This window comes from Pavona decussata, unplaced genomic scaffold, assembly GCF_977016875.1.
Source record: "Pavona decussata unplaced genomic scaffold, jaPavDecu1.1 SCAFFOLD_25, whole genome shotgun sequence".
Classification (NCBI taxonomy): domain Eukaryota; kingdom Metazoa; phylum Cnidaria; class Anthozoa; order Scleractinia; family Agariciidae; genus Pavona; species Pavona decussata.
In genome coordinates, this window is record NW_028145448.1 from 3,111,618 (window position 1) to 3,136,097 (window position 24,480).

Below are 24,480 nucleotides of genomic sequence, written 5' to 3' on the forward strand. Positions count from 1 at the left end.
GACACAGATGTCATTCAAGTACCTTTTAAAGTTGTAAATTGAAACAGACACATTAAGACATGTTAAGCAGTGACTTCAAAGGTGCATTGCAGAAAAACTTACCTCAGGCATTTATGTCTTTCTTTTTATTTGTTTTCTAGTGCAACAAAGAGGACACACCAGTGTGCACTTGTTTAGAAAAGACCTGAGGCTCCATGACAACCCAACATTGCGCTCCTCTCTGGAAGGAAGTGGTACATTCTACCCAGTGTATGTGTTGGACACTACAGCAGCTAGACACAGCAAGATCTCGGCCAACCGTTGGAACTTCTTACTGGAAAGCCTGAGGGATTTGGACAGTCAGCTGGCGAGGCTGGGATCACGTCTATTTGTGGTACGTGGAAGGGAAGTAGACCTGCTTCCAAATCTGTTCACTGAGTGGGGAGTGTCACGCCTTAGCTTTGAAACGGACAGTGAGCCGTTTGGAGCTCAGAGGGATGCTGTTGTGCGACACTTAGCAGAGGAAGCTGGGGTTGAAGTGGTGAGCAAAACATCGCACACACTGTTTGAGCCAGGCCAGATTTTACATGCCAACCAGGGAGTTGCACCCATGCTATTTGAAGAGTTTGTGAGAATTGTGGAGGAGAATATGCTGACAGTACCCAGTCCAGTAAAAGAGGTGGACAGACGATTGTTTGATTGCAGTGTGACACGAGTAGCTGTTGATCATGATGCAAACTTTGGAGTGCCTGAATTGAATGAGGTTGGAGTGAAAGACAGTCAATTGGTAACAAGCTCATCTCATTGGAGGGGTGGAGAACAAGAGGCGCTGAGGAGACTTGTCCTTTTGGAGCAACAGGTAAGTGATGTTTCATCTACCAGGGAGACAAATACTTTGACATGTTGATGTAAGTCATAGTAACTTTGTTCATTTGTTTGCATTTTGTTTAGCTTGTGAAAAATGACTTTGAGGATGTGCCATTAAGAGCAGCGTCGATGGCATCATCTCCCACCCACTTAAGTCCTTACTTGCGATTTGGATGTCTATCAGCTAGAGTGATGTGGCAACGACTAGCAGACACTTATGCCAAGGTATCTTGTATTTTACTAACTTTCACAGAGTTGTATTGTTTCATTCCTCAAGGTTAAGAAGAGTGGTACAACTTATTGCTCCCTTTGAAGTGGTGTTTGTGATTGTGTTTCATTGAATGGTAGACCCTGGAGAGTTCACTTCCTGTCAATATTATATTTGAACGACTTCCCGTAAATGTTCAAATTAGCTCCTGGGGCCCTTATTTAATTTGCTGGGTCGAGAAGGGGGTGCTTATTTGAAGGGGCACTTATTTCGTTTTTCACATTCTGGCCTCACACTAATATTTTTTATATTTCAAGTAAACACAAACTGTAACAAAAAGTAAGAAAACTGAAACGAATCTGTAAGGGGAATGGGTGTAAAGTTTCACGAGGAACTTACAAAAAGCTAGGGCCTATGCATTCACATGGATATTTCCCTCAAAGGAATGAGAAGAAAACCTGCAAGAGTTTAATGGTCTAAGATTTGTACTGTTTGGTTTATTTACTAAACATGCCTGTACTGCATACCATATTTTTGTCCCTTGGGAAGAGTTGGGGGTACTGATTTAGTATTTTTACCCTCAAGGGGGGGCGCTAATTCGCACATTTACGGTAGTTAGGCTTTGGACAGTTCTGTAATTTCCAAGTTGAAACACATTCTTGTCTTTTGTTAACAGGCAAAGGGGAAAATGCCGCCTGTTTCATTTCATGAACCTCTTCTACTACGAGAGTTCTTCTTCACGATGGCCAGTAGCAACCCAGGCTTGCATAAGATGGAGAACAACCCTCTAAGTGTTCAGTTTCCTTGGGAAGAAAATCCTGAAGCCCTTCAGAGGTGGAAGCAGGTAAGCCTGATGACACATGATCAGTGTTGCTGTATACATTTCTCAGAGATATAAGAGTGATCCATGAAGGAACGATGTACTAATAATTGTGTGTACATTTGTGTATTGCATTTTTATCAGGGCACGACTGGATTTCCATGGATTGATGCAGTAATGCGGCAGTTGCGTGAAGAAGGTTGGATACCTCATGTAGCACGCCAGGCTGTAGGGTGTTTCTTGACCAGGGGATGTCTTTGGATCAACTGGGAAGAGGGATACAAGGTAGAATACTGTGATAACAAAATGGGTGTGCAAAACAGTTGTTCCCACTTTACTAAGACAGTCTTTTAGAAAACATTTTAAAGTAGATGTAGATCTCTGTGTCAAAGGTTGAGGTGCTAAGAAGTTGAAATTGATCTTTAGGTGTTTGACGAGCTTCAGCTGGATGCTGAGTGGAGTCTTAACGTTGGAAATTGGCTGTGGCTGTCTGGAAGTACTTTTGTGAAAGAACATGTTCCTTGGTTCTGTCCGGTAGAAGTTGGAAAGAGGATTGATCCCACTGGTAATTATGTGAGGTAAGAATCCCAACATGTCCTTCATTGCATTGATAATTTAATAATAAAATAGATATCGCTTGATATGTCTGTTATATGGCAATAACTCTGGGCTAATTGTCTTCCCCCAATGTTCTCCAGGAAATACGTGCCTGAAGTGAAGGGGCTGCCAACAGAATACGTGTTTGAGCCATGGAAAGCCCCTGAATCTGTGCAACAAGCTGCTGGATGTTTGGTGGGAAAGGACTATCCACTACCGCTTGCCGACCACCAAGAGAAGAGGAGGGTATGTGTGCAGAGGCTGAAAGAGCTGGCTCAGAGTGTTGGTGCCAACACTGCAGGTCAATAGCTTATATGTCCTTAGTTTAAGAGACACTGTAGATATACAAGTTTGTATTTGCAAGCAACAATACATATTTGACGTACCTAACCTCCAGGGCTTAGAGCAAAACTGTCATATGACGAATGTTAGACCGAATTTTTCATTTCGCTCAAAACTGCATGAGCGTTTCAATCTGACATTGAATAAAGTCAGAGAACAGAGTAACCTTTCTGTGTTGAATTTTAGGTGGATTTTTCGTTTTGCTGAAAATAGCCTGAATTTTTGCCATGTTGCCTTCAATTTTAGCCGGGAACCACGCTATGTTTGTTTCTTGCTTTAAAGCGCTTGTTTTCCTCTGTTTTTTTTTTTTTTTGTCCTCTGTTTTTTGCTTTCTTCGCTTGCCATATATTTTGGTCTCGTTCTTCTTGAAAACTAAGCGTAAGCCAGCGGAAATAAAGACAGACCGATATGGACGGCAACTTAGGTGTATCCCAGATAAGTATTTTATGGGATTTATTTTGTTTTTGTTATTTGTGTTGTAGTTAAACAAAAACGACACACCAGTGTGCACTTATTTAGAAAAGACCTGAGGCTCCATGACAACCCAACATTGCGCTCCTCTCTGGAAGGAAGTGGTACATTCTACCCAGTGTATGTGTTGGACACTACAGCAGCTAGACACAGCAAGATTTCAGCCAACCGTTGGAACTTCTTACTGGAAAGCCTGAGGGATTTGGACAGTCAGCTGGCGAGGCTGGGATCACGTCTATTTGTGGTACGTGGAAGGGAAGTAGACGTGCTCCCAAAGCTGTTCACAGAGTGGGGAGTGTCACGCCTTAGCTTTGAAACTGACAGTGAGCCGTTTGGAGCTCAGAGGGATGCTGTTGTGCGACACTTAGCAAAGGAAGCTGGGGTTGAAGTGGTGAGCAAAACATCGCACACACTGTTTGAGCCAGGCCAGATTTTACATGCCAACCAGGGAGTTGCACCCATGCTATTTGAAGAGTTGATGAGAATTGTGGAGGAGGATATGCTGGCGGTACCTAAACCAGTAAAAGAGGTGGACAGGCGATTGTTTGGTTGTTGTGTGACACCAGTGGCTGTTGATCATTACGCAAACTTCGGAGTGCCTGAATTGAATGAGGTTGGAGTGGAAGACAGTCGATTGGTAACAAGCTCATCTCATTGGAAAGGAGGAGAACAAGAGGCCCTGAGGGGACTTGTCCTTTTGGAGCGACAGGTAAGTGATGTCTCATCTGGAAAAGAAACTGACGCTTTGACCTGTTGGTGTAAGTTAATCTAACTTTTGTTTGTTTGCGTTTTGTTCAGCTTGTGAAAAATGACTTTGAGGATGTGCCGTTAAGTGCAGCGTCGATGGCATCATCTCCCACCCACTTAAGTCCTTACTTGCGATTTGGATGTCTATCAGCTAGAATGATGTGGCAACGACTAACAGACACTTACGCCAAGGTATGCTTTTAGACTTCGTATTTCATAAAATATCAAGTAGAATAACACAAGTTATTTTTCTATTGGAAGTATAGTCACTGGAGAGTTGAGTTCCCCGGAATAATATGTTGAGAACTGAGTTAGTTTTTGGGGAGTTCCGTAACAGATTGTTGTCTTTTGTTAACAGGCAAAGGGGAAAATGCCGCCTGTCTCATTTCATGAACCTCTTCTACTACGAGAGTTCTTCTTCACGATGGCCAGTAGCAACCCAGGCTTGCATAAGATGGAGAACAACCCTCTGAGTGTTCAGTTTCCTTGGGAAGAAAATCCTGAAGCCCTTCAGAGGTGGAAGCAGGTAAGCCTGATGACACATGATCAGTGTTGCTGTATACATTTCTCAGAGATGAAAGAGTATTCCATGAAGGAACGATGTACTAATAATTTTGTGTACATTTGTGCATTGCATTTTTATCAGGGCACGACTGGATTTCCATGGATTGATGCAGTAATGCGGCAGTTGCGTGAAGAAGGCTGGATACCTCATGTAGCACGTCAGGCTGTAGGGTGTTTCTTGACCAGGGGATGTCTTTGGATCAACTGGGAAGAGGGATACAAGGTAGAATACTGTGATAACAAAATGGGTGTGCAAAACAGTTGTTCCCACTTTACTAAGATAGTCTTTTAGAAAACATTTTAAAGTAGATGTAGATCTCTGTGTCAAAGGTTGAGGTGCTAAGAAGTTGAAATTGATCTTTAGGTGTTTGACGAGCTTCAGCTGGATGCCGAGTGGAGTCTTAACGTTGGAAATTGGCTGTGGCTGTCTGGAAGTACTTTTGTGAAAAAACATGTTCCTTGGTTCTGTCCGGTAGAAGTTGGAAAGAAGATTGATCCCTCTGGAAATTATGTGAGGTAACAATCCCGACATGTCCTTCATTGCATTGATAATTTAATAATAAATTAGATATTTCTTGATATGTCTGTTATTTAGTTAATAAACCCCTTCAGGCGGCTGGTATGTCGGCTGATCAATGTCCGCGGCTGAGAGATTGTCCGAAAAATGAATGATTGGCCGAAAAGCAAGGCTTCGAGAGCAAATGTGAAATTTTGAGGACAATCTCTCAGCCCTGGACATTATCAGCCGACATACCAGCAAGGCAGGAAAAGGTTTATTTATTTTATTATTACCCTTCCATTAATTTTTATATCGCGCGAAAACCGCTCGTAAAAAAGCCAGTGCTGATCTGATGGCGGATGCGAGCGATTGACGTAAACAAGTACATTTAATTGGTTTACAGGAACTTTATTTTCACTGTGATTGGACCAAAACTTGACAAACTGACTCAGTTTGCGTAGGACTAAATCTGAAAGTCTACTCGTAACTTTCTGCACCTTCAAAGACGTCGACAGCATGTTTTGTTGACATTTTTGTTCTTTCCGGAACGGCATTTCGACCAGCTTTTTGCTGTAAAAATGACTGGACATCTACTAAACGAGTTTGTTTTTCTTCCATGTGAAAAAACAAAGATGAAAAGGTGAAACTCTTAAGCTGGCTTTTTTCCGCTGGCTTTGTTTCTTTTCAATAATAATGCGAAGGCAAATATCAACGCAGGCGGAGGTTATTGCGTGATAACCGTCCTGTAAATTTGCACCTCGTGACGTAAAGTAGCCAATAAAATCGCGCGAAAATTAATGGGTGGGTTATAAATGGCAATAACACTGGGCTAATCGTGTCCCCCCAATTCTTATCCAGGAAATACGTGCCTGAAGTGAAGGGGCTGCCAACAGAATACGTGTTTGAGCCATGGAAAGCTCCTGAATCTGTTCAACAAGCTGCTGGATGTATGGTGGGTAAGGACTATCCACTACCACTTGCCGACCACCAAGAGCAGAGGAAGATATGTGTACAGAAGCTGAAAGAGCTGGCTCAGAGTGTTGGTGCCAACATTGCAGGTGAATAGTTTATGTCCCTAGCTTAAGAGACACTGTAGTTATACAAGTTTGTATTTGGAAGCAACAATACATATTTGACGTACCTAACTTGAAGGGCGTAGAGCAAAACCGTCATATGACGAATGTTAGACCGAATTTTTCATTCCGCTCAAAACTGCATGAGCGTTTCAATCTGACATTGAATAAAGTCAGAGAACAGCGTAACCTTTCTGTGTTGAATTTTAGGTGGATTTTTCGTTTTGCTGAAAATAGCCTGAATTTTTGCCATGTTGCCTTCAATTTTAGCCGGGAACCACGCTATGTTTGTTTCTTGCTTCAAAGCGCTTGTTTTCCTCTGTTTTTTAATTGCCCTCTGTTTTTGCTTTTTTCGCTTGCCATATATTTTGGTCTCGTTCTTCTTGAAAACTAAGTGAAGCCAGCGGAAATAAAGACAGACCGATATGGACGGCAACTTAGGTGTATCCCAAATAAAGTATTTTGTGGGATTTATTTTGTTTTTGTTATTTGTGTTGTAGTTAAACAAAAACGACACACCAGTGTGCACTTATTTAGAAAAGACCTGAGGCTCCATGACAACCCAACATTGCGCTCCTCTCTGGAAGGAAGTGGTACATTCTACCCAGTGTATGTGTTGGACACTACAGCAGCTAGACACAGCAAGATTTCAGCCAACCGTTGGAACTTCTTACTGGAAAGCCTGAGGGATTTGGACAGTCAGCTGGCGAGGCTGGGATCACGTCTATTTGTGGTACGTGGAAGGGAAGTAGACGTGCTTCCAAAGCTGTTCACAGAGTGGGGAGTGTCACGCCTTAGCTTTGAAACTGACAGTGAGCCGTTTGGAGCTCAGAGGGATGCTGTTGTGCGACACTTAGCAGAGGAAGCTGGGGTTGAAGTGGTGAGCAAAACATCGCACACACTGTTTGAGCCAGGCCAGATTTTACATGCCAACCAGGGAGTTGCACCCATGCTATTTGAAGAGTTGATGAGAATTGTGGAGGAGGATATGCTGGCGGTACCTAAACCAGTAAAAGAGGTGGACAGACGATTGTTTGGTTGTTGTGTGACACCAGTGGCTGTTGATCATTACGCAAACTTTGGAGTGCCTGAATTGAATGAGGTTGGAGTGAAAGACAGTCGATTGGTAACAAGCTCATCTCATTGGAAAGGAGGAGAACAAGAGGCCCTGAGGAGACTTGTCCTTTTGGAGCGACAGGTAAGTGATGTCTCATCTGGAAAAGAAACTGACGCTTTGACCTGTTGGTGTAAGTTAATCTAACTTTTGTTTGTTTGCGTTTTGTTCAGCTTGTGAAAAATGACTTTGAGGATGTGCCGTTAAGTGCAGCGTCGATGGCATCATCTCCCACCCACTTAAGTCCTTACTTGCGATTTGGATGTCTATCAGCTAGAATGATGTGGCAACGACTAACAGACACTTACGCCAAGGTATGCTTTTTTTAGACTTCGTATTTTATAAAATGTCAAATAGAATAACACAACTTATTTTTCTCTTGGAAGTATAGTCACTGGAGAGTTAAGTTCCCCGGAATAATATCTTGAGAACTGAGTTAGTTTTTGGGGAGTTCCGTAACAGATTGTTGTCTTTTGTTAACAGGCAAAGGGGAAAATGCCGCCTGTCTCATTTCATGAACCTCTTCTACTACGAGAGTTCTTCTTCACGATGGCCAGTAGCAACCCAAGCTTGCATAAGATGGAGAACAACCCTCTGAGTGTTCAGTTTCCTTGGGAAGAAAATCCTGAAGCCCTTCAGAGGTGGAAGCAAGTAAGCCTGATGACACATGATCAGTGTTGCTGTATACATTTCTCAGAGATGAAAGAGTAATCCATGAAGGAACGATGTGCTAATAATTGTGTGTACATTTGTGTATTGCATTTTTATCAGGGTACGACTGGATTTCCATGGATTGATGCAGTAATGCGGCAGTTGCGTGAAGAAGGCTGGATACCTCATGTAGCACGTCAGGCTGTAGGGTGTTTCTTGACCAGGGGATGTCTTTGGATCAACTGGGAAGAGGGATACAAGGTAGAATACTGTGATAACAAAATGGGTGTGCAAAACAGTTGTTCCCACTTTACTAAGATAGTCTTTTAGAAAACATTTTAAAGTAGATGTAGATCTCTGTGTCAAAGGTTGAGGTGCTAAGAAGTTGAAATTGATCTTTAGGTGTTTGACGAGCTTCAGCTGGATGCCGAGTGGAGTCTTAACGTTGGAAATTGGCTGTGGCTGTCTGGAAGTACTTTTGTGAAAAAACATGTTCCTTGGTTCTGTCCGGTAGAAGTTGGAAAGAAGATTGATCCCTCTGGAAATTATGTGAGGTAACAATCCCGACATGTCCTTCATTGCATTGATAATTTAATAATAAATTAGATATTTCTTGATATGTCTGTTATTTAGTTAATAAACCCCTTCAGGCGGCTGGTATGTCGGCTGATCAATGTCCGCGGCTGAGAGATTGTCCGAAAAATGAATGATTGGCCGAAAAGCAAGGCTTCGAGAGCAAATGTGAAATTTTGAGGACAATCTCTCAGCCCTGGACATTATCAGCCGACATACCAGCAAGGCAGGAAAAGGTTTATTTATTTTATTATTACCCTTCCATTAATTTTTATATCGCGCGAAAACCGCTCGTAAAAAAGCCAGTGCTGATCTGATGGCGGATGCGAGCGATTGACGTAAACAAGTACATTTAATTGGTTTACAGGAACTTTATTTTCACTGTGATTGGACCAAAACTTGACAAACTGACTCAGTTTGCGTAGGACTAAATCTGAAAGTCTACTCGTAACTTTCTGCACCTTCAAAGACGTCGACAGCATGTTTTGTTGACATTTTTGTTCTTTCCGGAACGGCATTTCGACCAGCTTTTTGCTGTAAAAATGACTGGACATCTACTAAACGAGTTTGTTTTTCTTCCATGTGAAAAAACAAAGATGAAAAGGTGAAACTCTTAAGCTGGCTTTTTTCCGCTGGCTTTGTTTCTTTTCAATAATAATGCGAAGGCAAATATCAACGCAGGCGGAGGTTATTGCGTGATAACCGTCCTGTAAATTTGCACCTCGTGACGTAAAGTAGCCAATAAAATCGCGCGAAAATTAATGGGTGGGTTATAAATGGCAATAACACTGGGCTAATCGTGTCCCCCCAATTCTTATCCAGGAAATACGTGCCTGAAGTGAAGGGGCTGCCAACAGAATACGTGTTTGAGCCATGGAAAGCTCCTGAATCTGTTCAACAAGCTGCTGGATGTATGGTGGGTAAGGACTATCCACTACCACTTGCCGACCACCAAGAGCAGAGGAAGATATGTGTACAGAAGCTGAAAGAGCTGGCTCAGAGTGTTGGTGCCAACATTGCAGGTGAATAGTTTATGTCCCTAGCTTAAGAGACACTGTAGTTATACAAGTTTGTATTTGGAAGCAACAATACATATTTGACGTACCTAACTTGAAGGGCGTAGAGCAAAACCGTCATATGACGAATGTTAGACCGAATTTTTCATTCCGCTCAAAACTGCATGAGCGTTTCAATCTGACATTGAATAAAGTCAGAGAACAGCGTAACCTTTCTGTGTTGAATTTTAGGTGGATTTTTCGTTTTGCTGAAAATAGCCTGAATTTTTGCCATGTTGCCTTCAATTTTAGCCGGGAACCACGCTATGTTTGTTTCTTGCTTCAAAGCGCTTGTTTTCCTCTGTTTTTTAATTGCCCTCTGTTTTTGCTTTTTTCGCTTGCCATATATTTTGGTCTCGTTCTTCTTGAAAACTAAGTGAAGCCAGCGGAAATAAAGACAGACCGATATGGACGGCAACTTAGGTGTATCCCAAATAAAGTATTTTGTGGGATTTATTTTGTTTTTGTTATTTGTGTTGTAGTTAAACAAAAACGACACACCAGTGTGCACTTATTTAGAAAAGACCTGAGGCTCCATGACAACCCAACATTGCGCTCCTCTCTGGAAGGAAGTGGTACATTCTACCCAGTGTATGTGTTGGACACTACAGCAGCTAGACACAGCAAGATTTCAGCCAACCGTTGGAACTTCTTACTGGAAAGCCTGAGGGATTTGGACAGTCAGCTGGCGAGGCTGGGATCACGTCTATTTGTGGTACGTGGAAGGGAAGTAGACGTGCTTCCAAAGCTGTTCACAGAGTGGGGAGTGTCACGCCTTAGCTTTGAAACTGACAGTGAGCCGTTTGGAGCTCAGAGGGATGCTGTTGTGCGACACTTAGCAGAGGAAGCTGGGGTTGAAGTGGTGAGCAAAACATCGCACACACTGTTTGAGCCAGGCCAGATTTTACATGCCAACCAGGGAGTTGCACCCATGCTATTTGAAGAGTTGATGAGAATTGTGGAGGAGGATATGCTGGCGGTACCTAAACCAGTAAAAGAGGTGGACAGACGATTGTTTGGTTGTTGTGTGACACCAGTGGCTGTTGATCATTACGCAAACTTTGGAGTGCCTGAATTGAATGAGGTTGGAGTGAAAGACAGTCGATTGGTAACAAGCTCATCTCATTGGAAAGGAGGAGAACAAGAGGCCCTGAGGAGACTTGTCCTTTTGGAGCGACAGGTAAGTGATGTCTCATCTGGAAAAGAAACTGACGCTTTGACCTGTTGGTGTAAGTTAATCTAACTTTTGTTTGTTTGCGTTTTGTTCAGCTTGTGAAAAATGACTTTGAGGATGTGCCGTTAAGTGCAGCGTCGATGGCATCATCTCCCACCCACTTAAGTCCTTACTTGCGATTTGGATGTCTATCAGCTAGAATGATGTGGCAACGACTAACAGACACTTACGCCAAGGTATGCTTTTTTTAGACTTCGTATTTTATAAAATGTCAAATAGAATAACACAACTTATTTTTCTCTTGGAAGTATAGTCACTGGAGAGTTAAGTTCCCCGGAATAATATCTTGAGAACTGAGTTAGTTTTTGGGGAGTTCCGTAACAGATTGTTGTCTTTTGTTAACAGGCAAAGGGGAAAATGCCGCCTGTCTCATTTCATGAACCTCTTCTACTACGAGAGTTCTTCTTCACGATGGCCAGTAGCAACCCAAGCTTGCATAAGATGGAGAACAACCCTCTGAGTGTTCAGTTTCCTTGGGAAGAAAATCCTGAAGCCCTTCAGAGGTGGAAGCAAGTAAGCCTGATGACACATGATCAGTGTTGCTGTATACATTTCTCAGAGATGAAAGAGTAATCCATGAAGGAACGATGTGCTAATAATTGTGTGTACATTTGTGTATTGCATTTTTATCAGGGTACGACTGGATTTCCATGGATTGATGCAGTAATGCGGCAGTTACGTGAAGAAGGTTGGATACCTCATGTAGCACGTCAGGCTGTAGGGTGTTTCTTGACCAGGGGATGTCTTTGGATCAACTGGGAAGAGGGATACAAGGTAGAATACTGTGATAACAAAATGGGTGTGCAAAACAGTTGTTCCCACTTTACTAAGACAGTCTTTTAGAAAACATTTTAAAGTAGATGTAGATCTCTGTGTCAAAGGTTGAGGTGCTAAGAAGTTGAAATTGATCTTTAGGTGTTTGACGAGCTTCAGCTGGATGCCGAGTGGAGCCTTAACGTTGGAAATTGGCTGTGGCTGTCTGGAAGTACTTTTGTGAAAAAACATGTTCCTTGGTTCTGTCCGGTAGAAGTTGGAAAGAAGATTGATCCCACTGGTAATTATGTGAGGTAAGAATCCTGACATGTCCTTCATTGCATTGATAATTTAATAATAAAATAGATATTGCTTGATATGTCTGTTATATGGCAATAACTCTGCGCTAATCGTCTCCCCCCAATTCTTATCCAGGAAATACGTGCCTGAAGTGAAGGGGCTGCCAACAGAATACGTGTTTGAGCCATGGAAAGCTCCTGAATCTGTTCAACAAGCTGCTGGATGTTTGGTGGGAAAGGACTATCCACTACCACTTGCCGACCACCAAGAGCAGAGGAGGATATGCGTGCAGAGGCTAAAAGAGCTGGCTCAGAGTGTTGGTGCCAACATTGCAGGTGAATAGTTTATATGTCCCTAGTTTAAGAGATACTGTAGTTATACAAGTTTGTATTTGGAAGCAACAATACATATTTGACTTACCTAGCTTGAAGGTCTTAGAGCAAAACCGTCATATCACGAATGTTAGACCGAATTTTTCATTTCGGTCAAAACTGCATGGGCGTTTCAATCTGACATTGAATAAAGTCAAAGAACAGAATAACCTTTCTCTGTTCAATTTTAGGTGGATTTTTCGTTTTGCTGAAAATAGCCTGAATTTTTGCCATGTTGCCTTCAATTTTAGCCGGGAACCACGCTATGTTTGTTTCTTGCTTTAAAGCGCTTGTTTTCCTCTCTTGTTTTGTTTTTTTTTTGTCCTCTGTTTTTGCTTTTTTCTTTTTGCCATATATTTTGGTCTCGTTCTTCTTGAAAACTAAGCGTAAGCCAGCGGAAATAAAGACAGACCGATATGGACGGCAACTTAGGTGTATCCCAGATAAAGTATTTTATGGGATTTATTTTGTTTTTGTTATTTCTGTTGTAGTTAAACAAAGAGGACACACCAGTGTGCACTTATTTAGAAAAGACCTGAGGCTCCATGACAACCCAACATTGCGCTCCTCTCTGGAAGGAAGTGGTACATTCTACCCAGTGTATGTGTTGGACACTACAGCAGCTAGACACAGCAAGATTTCAGCCAACCGTTGGAACTTCTTACTGGAAAGCCTGAGGGATTTGGACAGTCAGCTGGCGAGGCTGGGATCACGTCTATTTGTGGTACGTGGAAGGGAAGTAGACGTGCTTCCAAAGCTGTTCACAGAGTGGGGAGTGTCACGCCTTAGCTTTGAAACTGACAGTGAGCCGTTTGGAGCTCAGAGGGATGCTGTTGTGCGACACTTAGCAGAGGAAGCTGGGGTTGAAGTGGTGAGCAAAACATCGCACACACTGTTTGAGCCAGGCCAGATTTTACATGCTAACCAGGGAGTTGCACCTATGCTATTTGAAGAGTTGATGAGAATTGTGGAGGAGAAGATGCTGGCAGTACCCACTCCAGTAAAAGAGGTGGGCAGGCGATTGTTTGATTGTTGTGTGACACCAGTGGCTGTTGATCATTACGCAAACTTTGGAGTGCCTGAATTGAATGAGGTTGGAGTGAAAGACAGTCGATTGGTAACAAGCTCATCTCATTGGAAAGGAGGAGAACAAGAGGCCCTGAGGAGACTTGTCCTTTTGGAGCGACAGGTAAGTGATGTCTCATCTGAAAAAGATACTGACGCTTTGACCTGTTGGTGTAAGTTAACCTAACTTTTGTTTGTTTGCGTTTTTTTCAGCTTGTGAAAAATAACTTTGAGGATGTGCCGTTAAGTGCAGCGTCGATGGCATCATCTCCCACCCACTTAAGTCCTTACTTGCGATCTGGATGTCTATCAGCTAGAATGATGTGGCAACGACTAACAGACACTTACACCAAGGTATGCTTTTTTTAGACATCGTATTTCATAAAATGTCAAGTAGAATAACACAAGTTATTTTTCTCTTTGAACTATAGTCACTGGAGAGTTCAGTTGCTCGGAATAATATTTGGAGAACTGAGTTAGGCTTTGGGGAGTTCCGTAACAGATTGTTGTCTTTTGTTAACAGGCAAAGGGGAAAATGCCGCCTGTCTCATTTCATGAACCTCTTCTACTACGAGAGTTCTTCTTCACGATGGCCAGTAGCAACCCAGGCTTGCATAAGATGGAGAACAACCCTCTGAGTATTCAGTTTCCTTGGGAAGAAAATCGTGAAGCCCTTCAGAGGTGGAAGCAGGTAAGCCTGATGACACATGATCAGTGTTGCTGTGTGCATTTGTCACTCCATGAAGGAACGTTGTACTAATACTTTCGTGTACATTTGTGTTATGCATTTTTATCAGGGTACGACTGGATTTCCATGGATTGATGCAGTAATGCGGCAGTTACGTGAAGAAGGTTGGATACCTCATGTAGCACGTCAGGCTGTAGGGTGTTTCTTGACCAGGGGATGTCTTTGGATCAACTGGGAAGAGGGATACAAGGTAGAATACTGTGATAACAAAATGGGTGTGCAAAACAGTTGTTCCCACTTTACTAAGACAGTCTTTTAGAAAACATTTTAAAGTAGATGTAGATCTCTGTGTCAAAGGTTGAGGTGCTAAGAAGTTGAAATTGATCTTTAGGTGTTTGACGAGCTTCAGCTGGATGCCGAGTGGAGCCTTAACGTTGGAAATTGGTTGTGGCTGTCTGGAAGTACTTTTGGGAAAGAACATGTTCCTTGGTTCTGTCCGGTAGAAGTTGGAAAGAAGATTGATCCCACTGGTAATTATGTGAGGTAAGAATCCCGACATGTCTTTTATTGCATTTATAATTTAATAATAAAATAGATATTGCTTGATATGTCTGTTATATGGCAATAACACTGCGCTAATTGTCTCCCCCAATTCTTTTCCAGGAAATACGTGCCTGAAGTGAAGGGGCTGCCAACAGAATACGTGTTTGAGCCATGGAAAGCTCCTGAATCTGTTCAACAAGCTGCTGGATGTTTGGTGGGTAAGGACTATCCACTACCACTTGTTGACCACCAAGAGCAGAGGAGGATATGTGTGCAGAGGCTAAAAGAGCTGGCTCAGAGTGTTGGTGCCAACATTGCAGGTGAATAGTTTATATGTCCCTAGTTTAAGAGACACTGTAGTTATACAAGTTTGTATTTGGAAGCAACAATACATATTTGACGTACTTAACTTGAAGGGCTCAGAGCAAACCCGTGTTATGACGAATGTTAGACCGAATTTTTCATTTCGGTCACAACTGCATGAATGTTTCAATCTGGCATTGAATTAAGTCAGAGAACAGCATCAAATTTCTGTTTTGAATTTTAGGTGGATTTTCGTTTTGCTGAAAAAAGCCTTAATTTTTGCCATGTTGCCTTCAATTTTAGCCGGCAACCACGCAATTTTTTTTTTCTTGCTCCAAAGCGCTTGTTTTTGTCTGGCGTTTTTGTTTTGTGTTCTTGCTCTTTTTTTTGCTGGCCATATATTTTGGTCTCGTTCTTCTTGAAAACTAAGCGTAAGCCAGTGGAAATAAAGACAGACCGATATGGACGGAAACTTAGGTGTATCCTAGATGAAGTATTTTGTGGGATTTATTTTGTTTTTGTTTTTCTGTCTTGTAGTGGAACAAAGAGGACACACCAGTGTGCACTTATTTAGAAAAGACCTGAGGCTCAATGACAACCCAACATTGCGCTCCTCTCTGGAAGGAAGCGGTACATTTTACCCAGTGTATGTGTTGGACACTACAGCAGCTAAACACAGCAAGATTTCAGCCAACCGTTGGAACTTCTTACTGGAAAGCCTGAGGGATTTGGACAGTCAGCTGGCGAGGCTGGGATCACGTCTATTTGTGGTACGTGGAAGGGAAGTAGACGTGCTTCCAAAGCTGTTCACAGAGTGGGGAGTGTCACGCCTTAGCTTTGAAACTGACAGTGAGCCGTTTGGAGCTCAGAGGGATGCTGTTGTGCGACACTTAGCAGAGGAAGCTGGAGTTGAAGTGGTGAGCAAAACATCCCACACACTGTATGAGCCAGGCCAGATTTTACATGCTAACCAGGGAGTTGCACCCGTGGTATTTGAAGAGTTGATGAGAATTGTGGAGGAGAATATGCTGGCAGTACCTAAACCAGTAAAAGAGGTGGACAGGCGATTGTTTGATTGTTGTGTGACACCAGTGGCTGTTGATCATTACGCAAACTTTGGAGTGCCTGAATTGAATGAGGTTGGAGTGAAAGACAGTCGATTGGTAACAAGCTCATCTCATTGGAAAGGAGGAGAACAAGAGGCCCTGAGGAGACTTGTCCTTTTGGAGCGACAGGTAAGTGATGTCTCCTCTGGAAAAGAAACATACGCTTCGACCTGTTGGTGTAAGTTAACCTAACTTTTGTTTGTTTGCGTTTTGTTCAGCTTGTGAAAAATGACTTTGAGGATGTGCCGTTAAGTGCAGCGTCGATGGCATCATCTCCCACCCACTTAAGTCCTTACTTGCGATTTGGATGTCTATCAGCTAGAATGATGTGGCAACGACTAACAGACACTTACGCCAAGGTATGCTTTTTTTAGACATCGTATTTCATAGGATGTCAAGAAGAATAACACAACTTATTTTTCTCTTGGAAGTATAGTCACCGTAGAGTTCAGTTGCCCGAAATAATATTTGGAGAACCGAGTTAGGCTTTGGGGAGTTCCGTAACAGATTGTTATCTTTTGTTAACAGGCAAAGGGGAAAATGCCGCCTGTCTCATTTCATGAACCTCTTCTACTACGAGAGTTCTTCTTCACGATGGCCGGTAGCAACCCAGGGTTGCATAAGATGGAGAACAACCCTCTAAGTATTCAGTTTCCTTGGGAAGAAAATCCTGAAGCCTTTCAGAGGTGGAAGCAGGTAAACGTTGGTGACACATTAGTGTTGCTGGATTGCTAGGACTTGAACAACTTGAAAGAGAGAAGTTGCATTATGTGAAGAAGTACACTGTACAATTGTATTTTTTTTTTTTTTGTTTTGTCAGGGTACGACTGGATTTCCATGGATTGATGCAGTAATGCGGCAGTTGCGTGAAGAAGGTTGGATACCTCATGTAGCACGTCAGGCTGTAGGGTGTTTCTTGACCAGGGGATGTCTTTGGATCAACTGGGAAGAGGGATTTAAGGTATAAGTGAGCGAGACATTCGTTGATAGTTAGGACAGTTTTTGAGGACTCATCGGTGGAGAAGGGGTTTGTTTTCAAGAAGGTTTGGTGCTACGTCCGTGGGGAAATGAAAGAATGTTTTCGTTCTATCAACTGCGTTGACAAGGAAATTGCCTCTGGTGGAGGGCTTGTGTTCGAGACGACCGTTTTCAATCCCTTCACGTTGGAGATTCGCTCTGATATAGGTTCAGCGCTGAAAACATCAGTTTGTTTTAAAAAACATGTGGAAATATGTTGATGGTGCGATTCGCTCGGACAAGGAGCTAGCTCTCTAAACGTTAGTCTTTTAATGGTGTATATTTGCTCTAACCAATGCATGGCGTGCGCTTAAATTATCAGTTTGTTAATCTCTCTCGACGGTCAATAAGCGCTGTTGATGATGAAACCAAGTATTCGTTTTCTGGAAACATCTTTAGCGACAAGATGATTTTTGTGTTGACGGTTGAGGGGCTAACGGGTTAAATTTCAACTTTTAGGTGTTTGATGAGTTTCAGCTTGATGCAGAGTCGAGTCTTAACGCTGGCAATTGGCTCTGGCTGTCTGAAAGTACTTTTGTCAAAGGGCATGTTCCCTGGTTCTGTCCGGTAGAAGTTGGAAAGAAGATTGATCCCACTGGAGAATATGTCAAGTAAGCTATGCCAACAGTGTTGAACTTTTGTCCGTTGGTGTGCTTCTGAAATCGAAATTGTGCTTAACCTTAGCAGTTGATAATGTGTTTAATTTGCCTGGGTTGATTGGGTTTGTAAATGATGGTCTTAGAAAGGACTTGAAGCAGACCTGGCGTTGTCAACTCTACGTGTTGCATAGGAAGTGTATCCGGATAAAGAAAGTGTTACTATGGTTTCCATAGGGGAAGATAAGGCCGCTTTCCATTTGTCACAACTGGCCGGCCATACCGTTTAATTCGTAAACGGAATGTACCAATTTGAAGGATAAGTTTTATCGTAGTCCTTCGAATTTCTTCAAAATAGCGCGTACCATTTTCAGAGCGATTATTTTTCAAGATTTTGCAGCACCAAGCCTGAATTTTTTATCAGGCTTTCTTTTCGCAACTGCTTAAGTTGCGTGATAACTGCGAGGATCTTTCTTCTATTTGATCTTTCATCCGCAGTTCTAAATATATGTTTCATATATTTACATTTATTTATTCATTTTTCACGGGTATATTACGAACTCACAATATGACCAGCTCCCAGTTGGCTTGATAGCTCAGTTGGTAGAGCACTGCACCGGCATCGCAGAGGTCATGGGTTCGAATCAAGTTCAAGCCTGAATTTTCTCAGGCTTTCGTTTCGCAACTGCTTAAGTTGCGTACTAACTGCGAAGATCTTTCTTTTATTTTACCATTCTTTCAAAATGGCGCATTTGATTTTCAGGCTGGGCGGTAGTTTGTGACAGTTGTTCCCGTGTGGGCTGTAGCTCTTTTTTAGTTACCATCCTCGCGTGTGTCGTTAGTAGTATGGCGCTTACCTTTACTGTTTCTGTCATCTGTAGGAAATATGTACCAGAGCTTAAACGATTACCCGTGGAGTACTTGTTTCAACCATGGAAAGCACCATTCAAAGTTCAAAAGGCAGCGCGGTGTATTGTGGGTGACGATTATCCTGAGCCCATGGTTGACTACATTGAGCAGCGGCACCTCTGCGTTCAGCGTTTGAAAGATCTCTGCATATCTTTGGATATTTTAGGTACTTCGTGAAAAGAACACATAGTTAAATATCTGGAATACCCTCTAAGAGCTAAGTTTGTTTCCTCTGGTATTTCCTCTGGTAGGAAAAATCGGATATCCTTTTTCCTAGTATTCCCGTCTAAGATTTTTTATTTATGATAATTTTTGAATGAAACCAGGATGTGTTTTCTTCGTTGTGATTCATTCTCAGATCTTATCTTTGATTATGAAATTCCCCTTGAGAGAAACCGAGACATCTCAGTGTACCAGACAACTGTTTGAATTCACCAATACATTTTTACGCGGTTTCCTTGTTTTAACTAGGTAAGCGCCAGCATCAAAATGCAAATTCTCCCCACTGTGCTCGCTTCGTTTCTCGTGGTACTAAATCAGCGAATTTGTTTAAACATCAAAATGTTAGAGCAGTTTCCGAACGAGTGTCGTAAAAGCTAAACCAAAGCAAGTGCTCTAGCCAATCGCAACAGATGTAAACAACACTACGAGCCAATGAGAATTCGAAGCAAATGTATGTAGCAGGCGCCAAGCGCGGGAAAACGCGTGCGGACAAAACGCGATTGGTTTTGGTTTGGATTCCCATTGGTTGAGAAAATGGCGCGAGTTTTGTTAACCAATCACAGAGCGTAGTAATGCAAAACCAAAGCAAACGCGAAATTACTTACGACACTCAATCGAAAACCGCTTTATCTGTGGTGATCATTGGCTTTACTCTCATTACTTGTATGTTTGATTAAGCAGTAATATTGTCAGGAGAAATAAGCTGCTCGTCACTATTGTATAAGTCAATGTCTGTTGTTGCCTCCAGGTCATACAAGCCTTCACTGGTTCAGAAAGGACCTGCGACTTCATGACAATCCTAGTCTACGTGAGTGCGTCAGAAACAGTAAGGTCTTCTACGGGGTGTATTTCCTGGAACATGGTGAAGAGAAAGGAACGTCTGTCAGCCCAAATCGTTGGGAATTCCTCCTTCAGTCACTGAGAGATCTTGATAAAAGCCTTAGTCAGTGTGGGTCCCGCCTTTTTGTGGTCAGGGGAAAACCAACAGAGATGTTGCCGTATCTCTTCAAGAAGTGGGAGGTCACTCGTTTGTCATTCGAGTCGGATTGTGAGCCCTACTCTGAAACCAGAGATGCAGTCGTAAGTTGCCTTGCCAAAGAAGCTGGAATCGAAGTGATCAGCCGTGTTTCACACACACTCTATGATCCCAAAGCCTTGTTTAGGTCAACGGGGGGGAAAGTGCCGCTATTGTTCGATGAGTTTAAGGAGGTTATACTGCAGCAAGGACGGCCGGAGATGCCTGTACCTAGGGTCGATAGCAAGCTGTTTGGCCCATGCGTGACTCCTGTAGGGAAAGACCATGATCAGCAGTATGGGGTGCCTACGCTGGATGATATGAGCTTCGGGAAGGCGAGTGCTACTTGTTCTGGATTATATCCTGGTGGAGAGCAGCTGGCTTTGGTGAGAATGGAGGCAGCTTTGCAAGAGGTAATGGGTTTTCTTGAATTCTTTCTTATGTGTCAAACAAAAGTATGGAGCATACATGTAAGTCATCCATTGACATGCATGAGTTAACTCATTCTTCACACTGGACCCCGCAAAACTACTTGCGAGGCCCTTGTGTAGCAGCACATTCTTTCTCATATGCTCCGACTTGCTTGCTTCGTGTAAACTTTAACCCTGCAATTCTTTCTTCCCTTAGATGATAAAGAATAACTTTTGTCAGCCTGAGGTAACTGCCAGCTCCCTGATGCCCTCTGCACTCCACTTGAGTCCATACTTAAGGTTGGGCTGTTTGTCCTCAAGACTTTTTTACCAGAGAATGACTGAAGAGTATATTAAGGTATGTCTTTCCTCGCGCCCAACAATTATTTTCTTCATTCACTAGGCTTAAAATATACCATCACATTTATTCCATTGCTCATATGCCACATATTGACATTCAAATCCTCAAGCAGTATGCAGGATGTTTCTCCTATGGACCTAGTTTAATGGCCCTAGCTCCACGAGTCTTCTGTAGCTCAGTGGCAGAGCATCCGAACTAGTAATCGGAAGGTCCTAAGAGGAGCACTCAGATTTCCTTTTTCCGAGTATGCCTGTGTCACTCACTGAATAATTACACGATTCTTTTAAAAAAAAAATTTTCTTAGTCTTTGAACCCGGAAACGGTTTGCAAATGCCAGCCTTTATTTGTGGTGTCACCTTCGTCTCTTCCCTTGTGTTTCTCATTGAACAGTTTGACGGTTCTTTTCTGTTGTATGGAGTACATTTTCCTCCCATTCCAGCACTTTTGAAATACTCTGTTGTTTAAAAATTCCCTTCTACCGTGTGCGTGTCGTAAGCAACCAGAGTTCAGTATTTAAGAGACGATTGCGCGGTCAAAATGAAGAAATAATCAGCTTTCACGTAAGTCACACAACGGCATTTTGCCGTCCTCGTTCCTGTAGGCTGCCTTTATTTATACACGATGTATATGAAAGCTGAAAGCTTGTGGGGTCGTGTACAATACATTATTACTAAATTACTACTAAATACATTACTACCGTGCCGTGTTTTAGCGTAAATTCATTAGAAATACTGAATTAGACGCTGTCTTGGTATTCTTGGACTGAAAGATTTATCCAAAACAATACTCCTTCAACTTGCGTGTGTTAGTCCTAAGACTAGGGACAGGACGCAATACGCTGTCGGCTACACAAAGATGTAGAACGGACTTTGAAAAGGGTTCATCAAAGTGTCACGGTGATTCTGGGCATAACTGTTGTACCTGTGTTTCAATATTTCCACTCAGAGCGGCTGACAAGTGCCAGTAGTTGTTAACAGCTCACCATTAATTTTTTTCTGTATAGACGACGACTTCAAACCCTCCGCCAAGCGTGTTTGACAAGCTGCTATGGCGAGAGTTTTTCTTTGCTGTTGGAAGCCAGACACCAGACGCGCACGAGATGGTGAACAACCCGCTGAGCCTGCAGATACCTTGGGAAGATTCTGAAGAGTGCCTGGAGCGATGGAAACAGGTCTGTTACCCAGTACATTGTTTGTTGTTCACCAATGATGTAGCACGGAAAGATCGCTTAAACTAACCATGATTTGCTATATCTTATTCCCCATTCACACCAAGGCTTAAACACGTTTAAAGCTGTTTAGTTAAACACAGTTTAAATTTGTTTTCTTCATAAAAGCTGCTTTCGGATTTTTGTCGACTACAGATTTAGCACAAATGAAAGCATAAGTCATTTAAAGTTTACTTGAATCCTATGTCAAAGCCAATGGCTCAGCTTTCTGTTACCAATTTACATTTTGTTAAACCTGGTTTAATTAAACATGTTTTGTTGGTGTGAATGGGGCTTTAGATAAATCGCTTGAACCCCGAAAAGAAAAGAAAAATGGTAGGAACTTTTTCGTAAAATTTTCGCAATAGGGCCGCGTTAAGCAAACAGTGGGGCTGCTGCATACCGTTATCACATTCTTAATATAGATTTTCATATCGTTGTTCCTTGACTATGATGCCTTTGTAAGGCCCTGTCCTATTGGGACCATCTGTTTTGGGGGTGAGGCAGTTGAAGCCAATCGAACGCGACCGTTTTTGTTTCTAAATTATCTCGTCTCGTGTCGTTGTCTTGCAGGGTATGACTGGTTTTCCGTGGATTGACGCCATCATGAGACAACTCCGCTTAGAAGGCTGGATTCACGACCTTGCGCGCAAGGCTGTTGGTTCATTCCTTACACGTGGCTGCCTGTGGATAAACTGGGAAGAAGGATTTAAGGCGAGTTTCATTCTGTTAATGACCTGTATTATGCGAAAGGAAACGTTCTTTTACAATAGGCCATTTTATAGTTGTGTGCTTAGTGACCTGGCCTTGGACTGGAAGCGAGGCTGAGGGTGACCTCGTTTTGATACAAACCTCAGTGCTTTTCATATGTAAATGCACTTAAGTTAGCATATGAACAGCATGATCTATATATGAAAAGCAGTGAGGTTTGTATCAAAACAAGGTCACCCCCAGCCTCGCTTACAATCCAAGGCCAGGTCACTAAGCACACAACTGTAAAATGGCCTATTGTCTAAAACATAAACGTTTTTTCTGGAGTTTCGCCAAAGGTGTTACAAGTTTCTCGATTCTACCAATCTAGTTAAATGTCATTTTACTGACGTGTTCCGAGTTTTAACTGTTGTCTTGTTGAGTATGGAATTAAAAAAAAAAACCGGGTGAAACCAGTGAATAAAAACGTGTTAAAAAAGAAAAAATCAATTGAATCTATCAAACACTCTTAGTACCACTAAGAGAAAATTCTTAAAGTTGTTAACTTTTGATCAAACCAGCATCAGGACTGAAATAGCTTTCATTTTATCTCCTATCTGTCAGGTGTTTGACGAATTGCTGCTGGATGCAGAGAGGAGCTTCAACTGTGGCAATTGGCTCTGGCTGTCTGGAAGTACTTTTGTCAAAGAGCATGTTCCCTGGCTCTGCCCGGTAGAAGTTGGAAAGAAGATTGATCCCACCGGAGAATACGTGAGGTATGTCAGTGCAATTTGAGTTTGCGTCGAGATGTTTTTTTTTTTTTTTTTTTTTTTTATAGATAATATGGTACGTTTGAAAGACTAATAATTTTTTTCTGGACTATAAGTCCCTGCACTCAATTTTTTTTTCCAAAAAATAGTTGTCAGCGTTATCTGCAATCCTGCCCAAAAGCTACTTTGTCTTGCGAAAAATTGAAAATGAATCTGTCTTTCCAGAATGTTGGTTGGAGGGGGTGGACACAGAGAGAAATAATTCATCATCAATCGTGGTTCTGTATCACGTTTTGGTATTTTGAAGGGGTTATTATATTAGAGAGCCAGGGAGCTTCACAGAGCTTTTACACTATTACAGTTTACTAAAATGTTTGTTTTGACCGCTTTGTAATTCCTTTCCTTTCCTTTGTTTGTTTTTTCTTTTATTCAGGAAATATGTACCTGAAGTGAGAAACATACCGACAGAGTACATCTTTGAACCATGGCTGGCACCACGTGCCCTCCAAGAGTCTTCCGGCTGCGTGATTGGTCAAGATTATCCCGCCCCAATCGCCGATCACGTGGAACAACGCATTGTTTGTGTACAGCGCCTGCGTGAGCTGGCGTTCAAGTTAACGACCACGTGATTTTGTTGACGCATTATGCCGAATGCTCTTTGAACTCATTATTACAGAACAATTTGCATTTAACTTAATGAGTAATTTGTGCATCGTAGAGGAAAAGAATGAAGAAAAAGTTAATTTTGTAGCTCATCAAAGTGTAAGCAATTTTTATCTACATCTACAAGAATAATTTGCAACGGGATAAACCCAACACCGTAAATATAAAAGGAAAAAAAAAAAAGAAAAAAACTGTAGCTTGAACTGAACTTGAACTGTTTATTTTATTGTTTGTTGCTGTTTTATATAAGTAACTAAAATGATCTGTAGCAGTGGTGCACCCGCAAGGGAAATATTCACGCCAAACAACCAGGTAAAATTGTTACGCTAGGTGAAATGCTTTAAATGTAATTTAAAACTAATAAATGCTTTTAAAGAGGAAGTGTCACCTATTTGTAGTGTTACTTTGAACACCCCCCAAAAAATTATTTGTATCAATGAAAACGTTAAAATAATGGTTAAAGGTTGTGAACAACAACCCTACTTGTACACAGAAACTAGTGTTAATTATCTTTGGTTGCGGATGGCTAGGATGGAAATGGATTGCAACTTAAAAAAATTGGCCAATGTTTGAAAGTCCTTCCCGTGTATTTTGGAGACATCACTGAAAATCTGATTAAAGTTTGTTCTTCTCGGGAGAGATCACTTACTATTTATTTCTCGGTGCTCTAGAGCGATTGAGTGTCGTAAAACCAAAA

At 42.1% G+C, this 24,480-nt stretch overlaps 1 protein-coding gene across 2 annotated transcripts in view; it reads left to right on the top strand.

Annotated features, from left to right (window-relative positions):
- Positions 1-24,170, top strand: part of LOC146485819 (uncharacterized) — a 63,474-nt gene extending 39,304 nt beyond the window's left edge. For both annotated transcript variants that reach the window (XM_085103174.1, XM_085103173.1), the window contains 42 exons: positions 141-838; positions 931-1,071; positions 1,731-1,898; positions 2,019-2,159; positions 2,301-2,452; positions 2,573-2,772; positions 3,296-3,993; positions 4,083-4,223; positions 4,390-4,557; positions 4,678-4,818; positions 4,960-5,111; positions 5,953-6,152; positions 6,668-7,365; positions 7,455-7,595; positions 7,765-7,932; positions 8,053-8,193; positions 8,335-8,486; positions 9,328-9,527; positions 10,043-10,740; positions 10,830-10,970; positions 11,140-11,307; positions 11,428-11,568; positions 11,710-11,861; positions 11,983-12,182; positions 12,710-13,407; positions 13,497-13,637; positions 13,807-13,974; positions 14,081-14,221; positions 14,363-14,514; positions 14,635-14,834; positions 15,355-16,052; positions 16,142-16,282; positions 16,452-16,619; positions 16,744-16,884; positions 17,400-17,551; positions 18,418-18,611; positions 19,416-20,095; positions 20,310-20,450; positions 21,457-21,624; positions 22,234-22,374; positions 22,975-23,126; positions 23,554-24,170. In XM_085103174.1, the coding sequence (XP_084959300.1) occupies positions 141-838; positions 931-1,071; positions 1,731-1,898; positions 2,019-2,159; positions 2,301-2,452; positions 2,573-2,772; positions 3,296-3,993; positions 4,083-4,223; positions 4,390-4,557; positions 4,678-4,818; positions 4,960-5,111; positions 5,953-6,152; positions 6,668-7,365; positions 7,455-7,595; positions 7,765-7,932; positions 8,053-8,193; positions 8,335-8,486; positions 9,328-9,527; positions 10,043-10,740; positions 10,830-10,970; positions 11,140-11,307; positions 11,428-11,568; positions 11,710-11,861; positions 11,983-12,182; positions 12,710-13,407; positions 13,497-13,637; positions 13,807-13,974; positions 14,081-14,221; positions 14,363-14,514; positions 14,635-14,834; positions 15,355-16,052; positions 16,142-16,282; positions 16,452-16,619; positions 16,744-16,884; positions 17,400-17,551; positions 18,418-18,611; positions 19,416-20,095; positions 20,310-20,450; positions 21,457-21,624; positions 22,234-22,374; positions 22,975-23,126; positions 23,554-23,749 (10,472 nt within the window). In that variant the 3' untranslated portion in view covers positions 23,750-24,170. The remainder of the gene's footprint in view (positions 1-140; positions 839-930; positions 1,072-1,730; positions 1,899-2,018; positions 2,160-2,300; positions 2,453-2,572; positions 2,773-3,295; positions 3,994-4,082; positions 4,224-4,389; positions 4,558-4,677; positions 4,819-4,959; positions 5,112-5,952; positions 6,153-6,667; positions 7,366-7,454; positions 7,596-7,764; positions 7,933-8,052; positions 8,194-8,334; positions 8,487-9,327; positions 9,528-10,042; positions 10,741-10,829; positions 10,971-11,139; positions 11,308-11,427; positions 11,569-11,709; positions 11,862-11,982; positions 12,183-12,709; positions 13,408-13,496; positions 13,638-13,806; positions 13,975-14,080; positions 14,222-14,362; positions 14,515-14,634; positions 14,835-15,354; positions 16,053-16,141; positions 16,283-16,451; positions 16,620-16,743; positions 16,885-17,399; positions 17,552-18,417; positions 18,612-19,415; positions 20,096-20,309; positions 20,451-21,456; positions 21,625-22,233; positions 22,375-22,974; positions 23,127-23,553) is intronic.
- Positions 24,171-24,480: the final 310 nt, after the last annotated feature.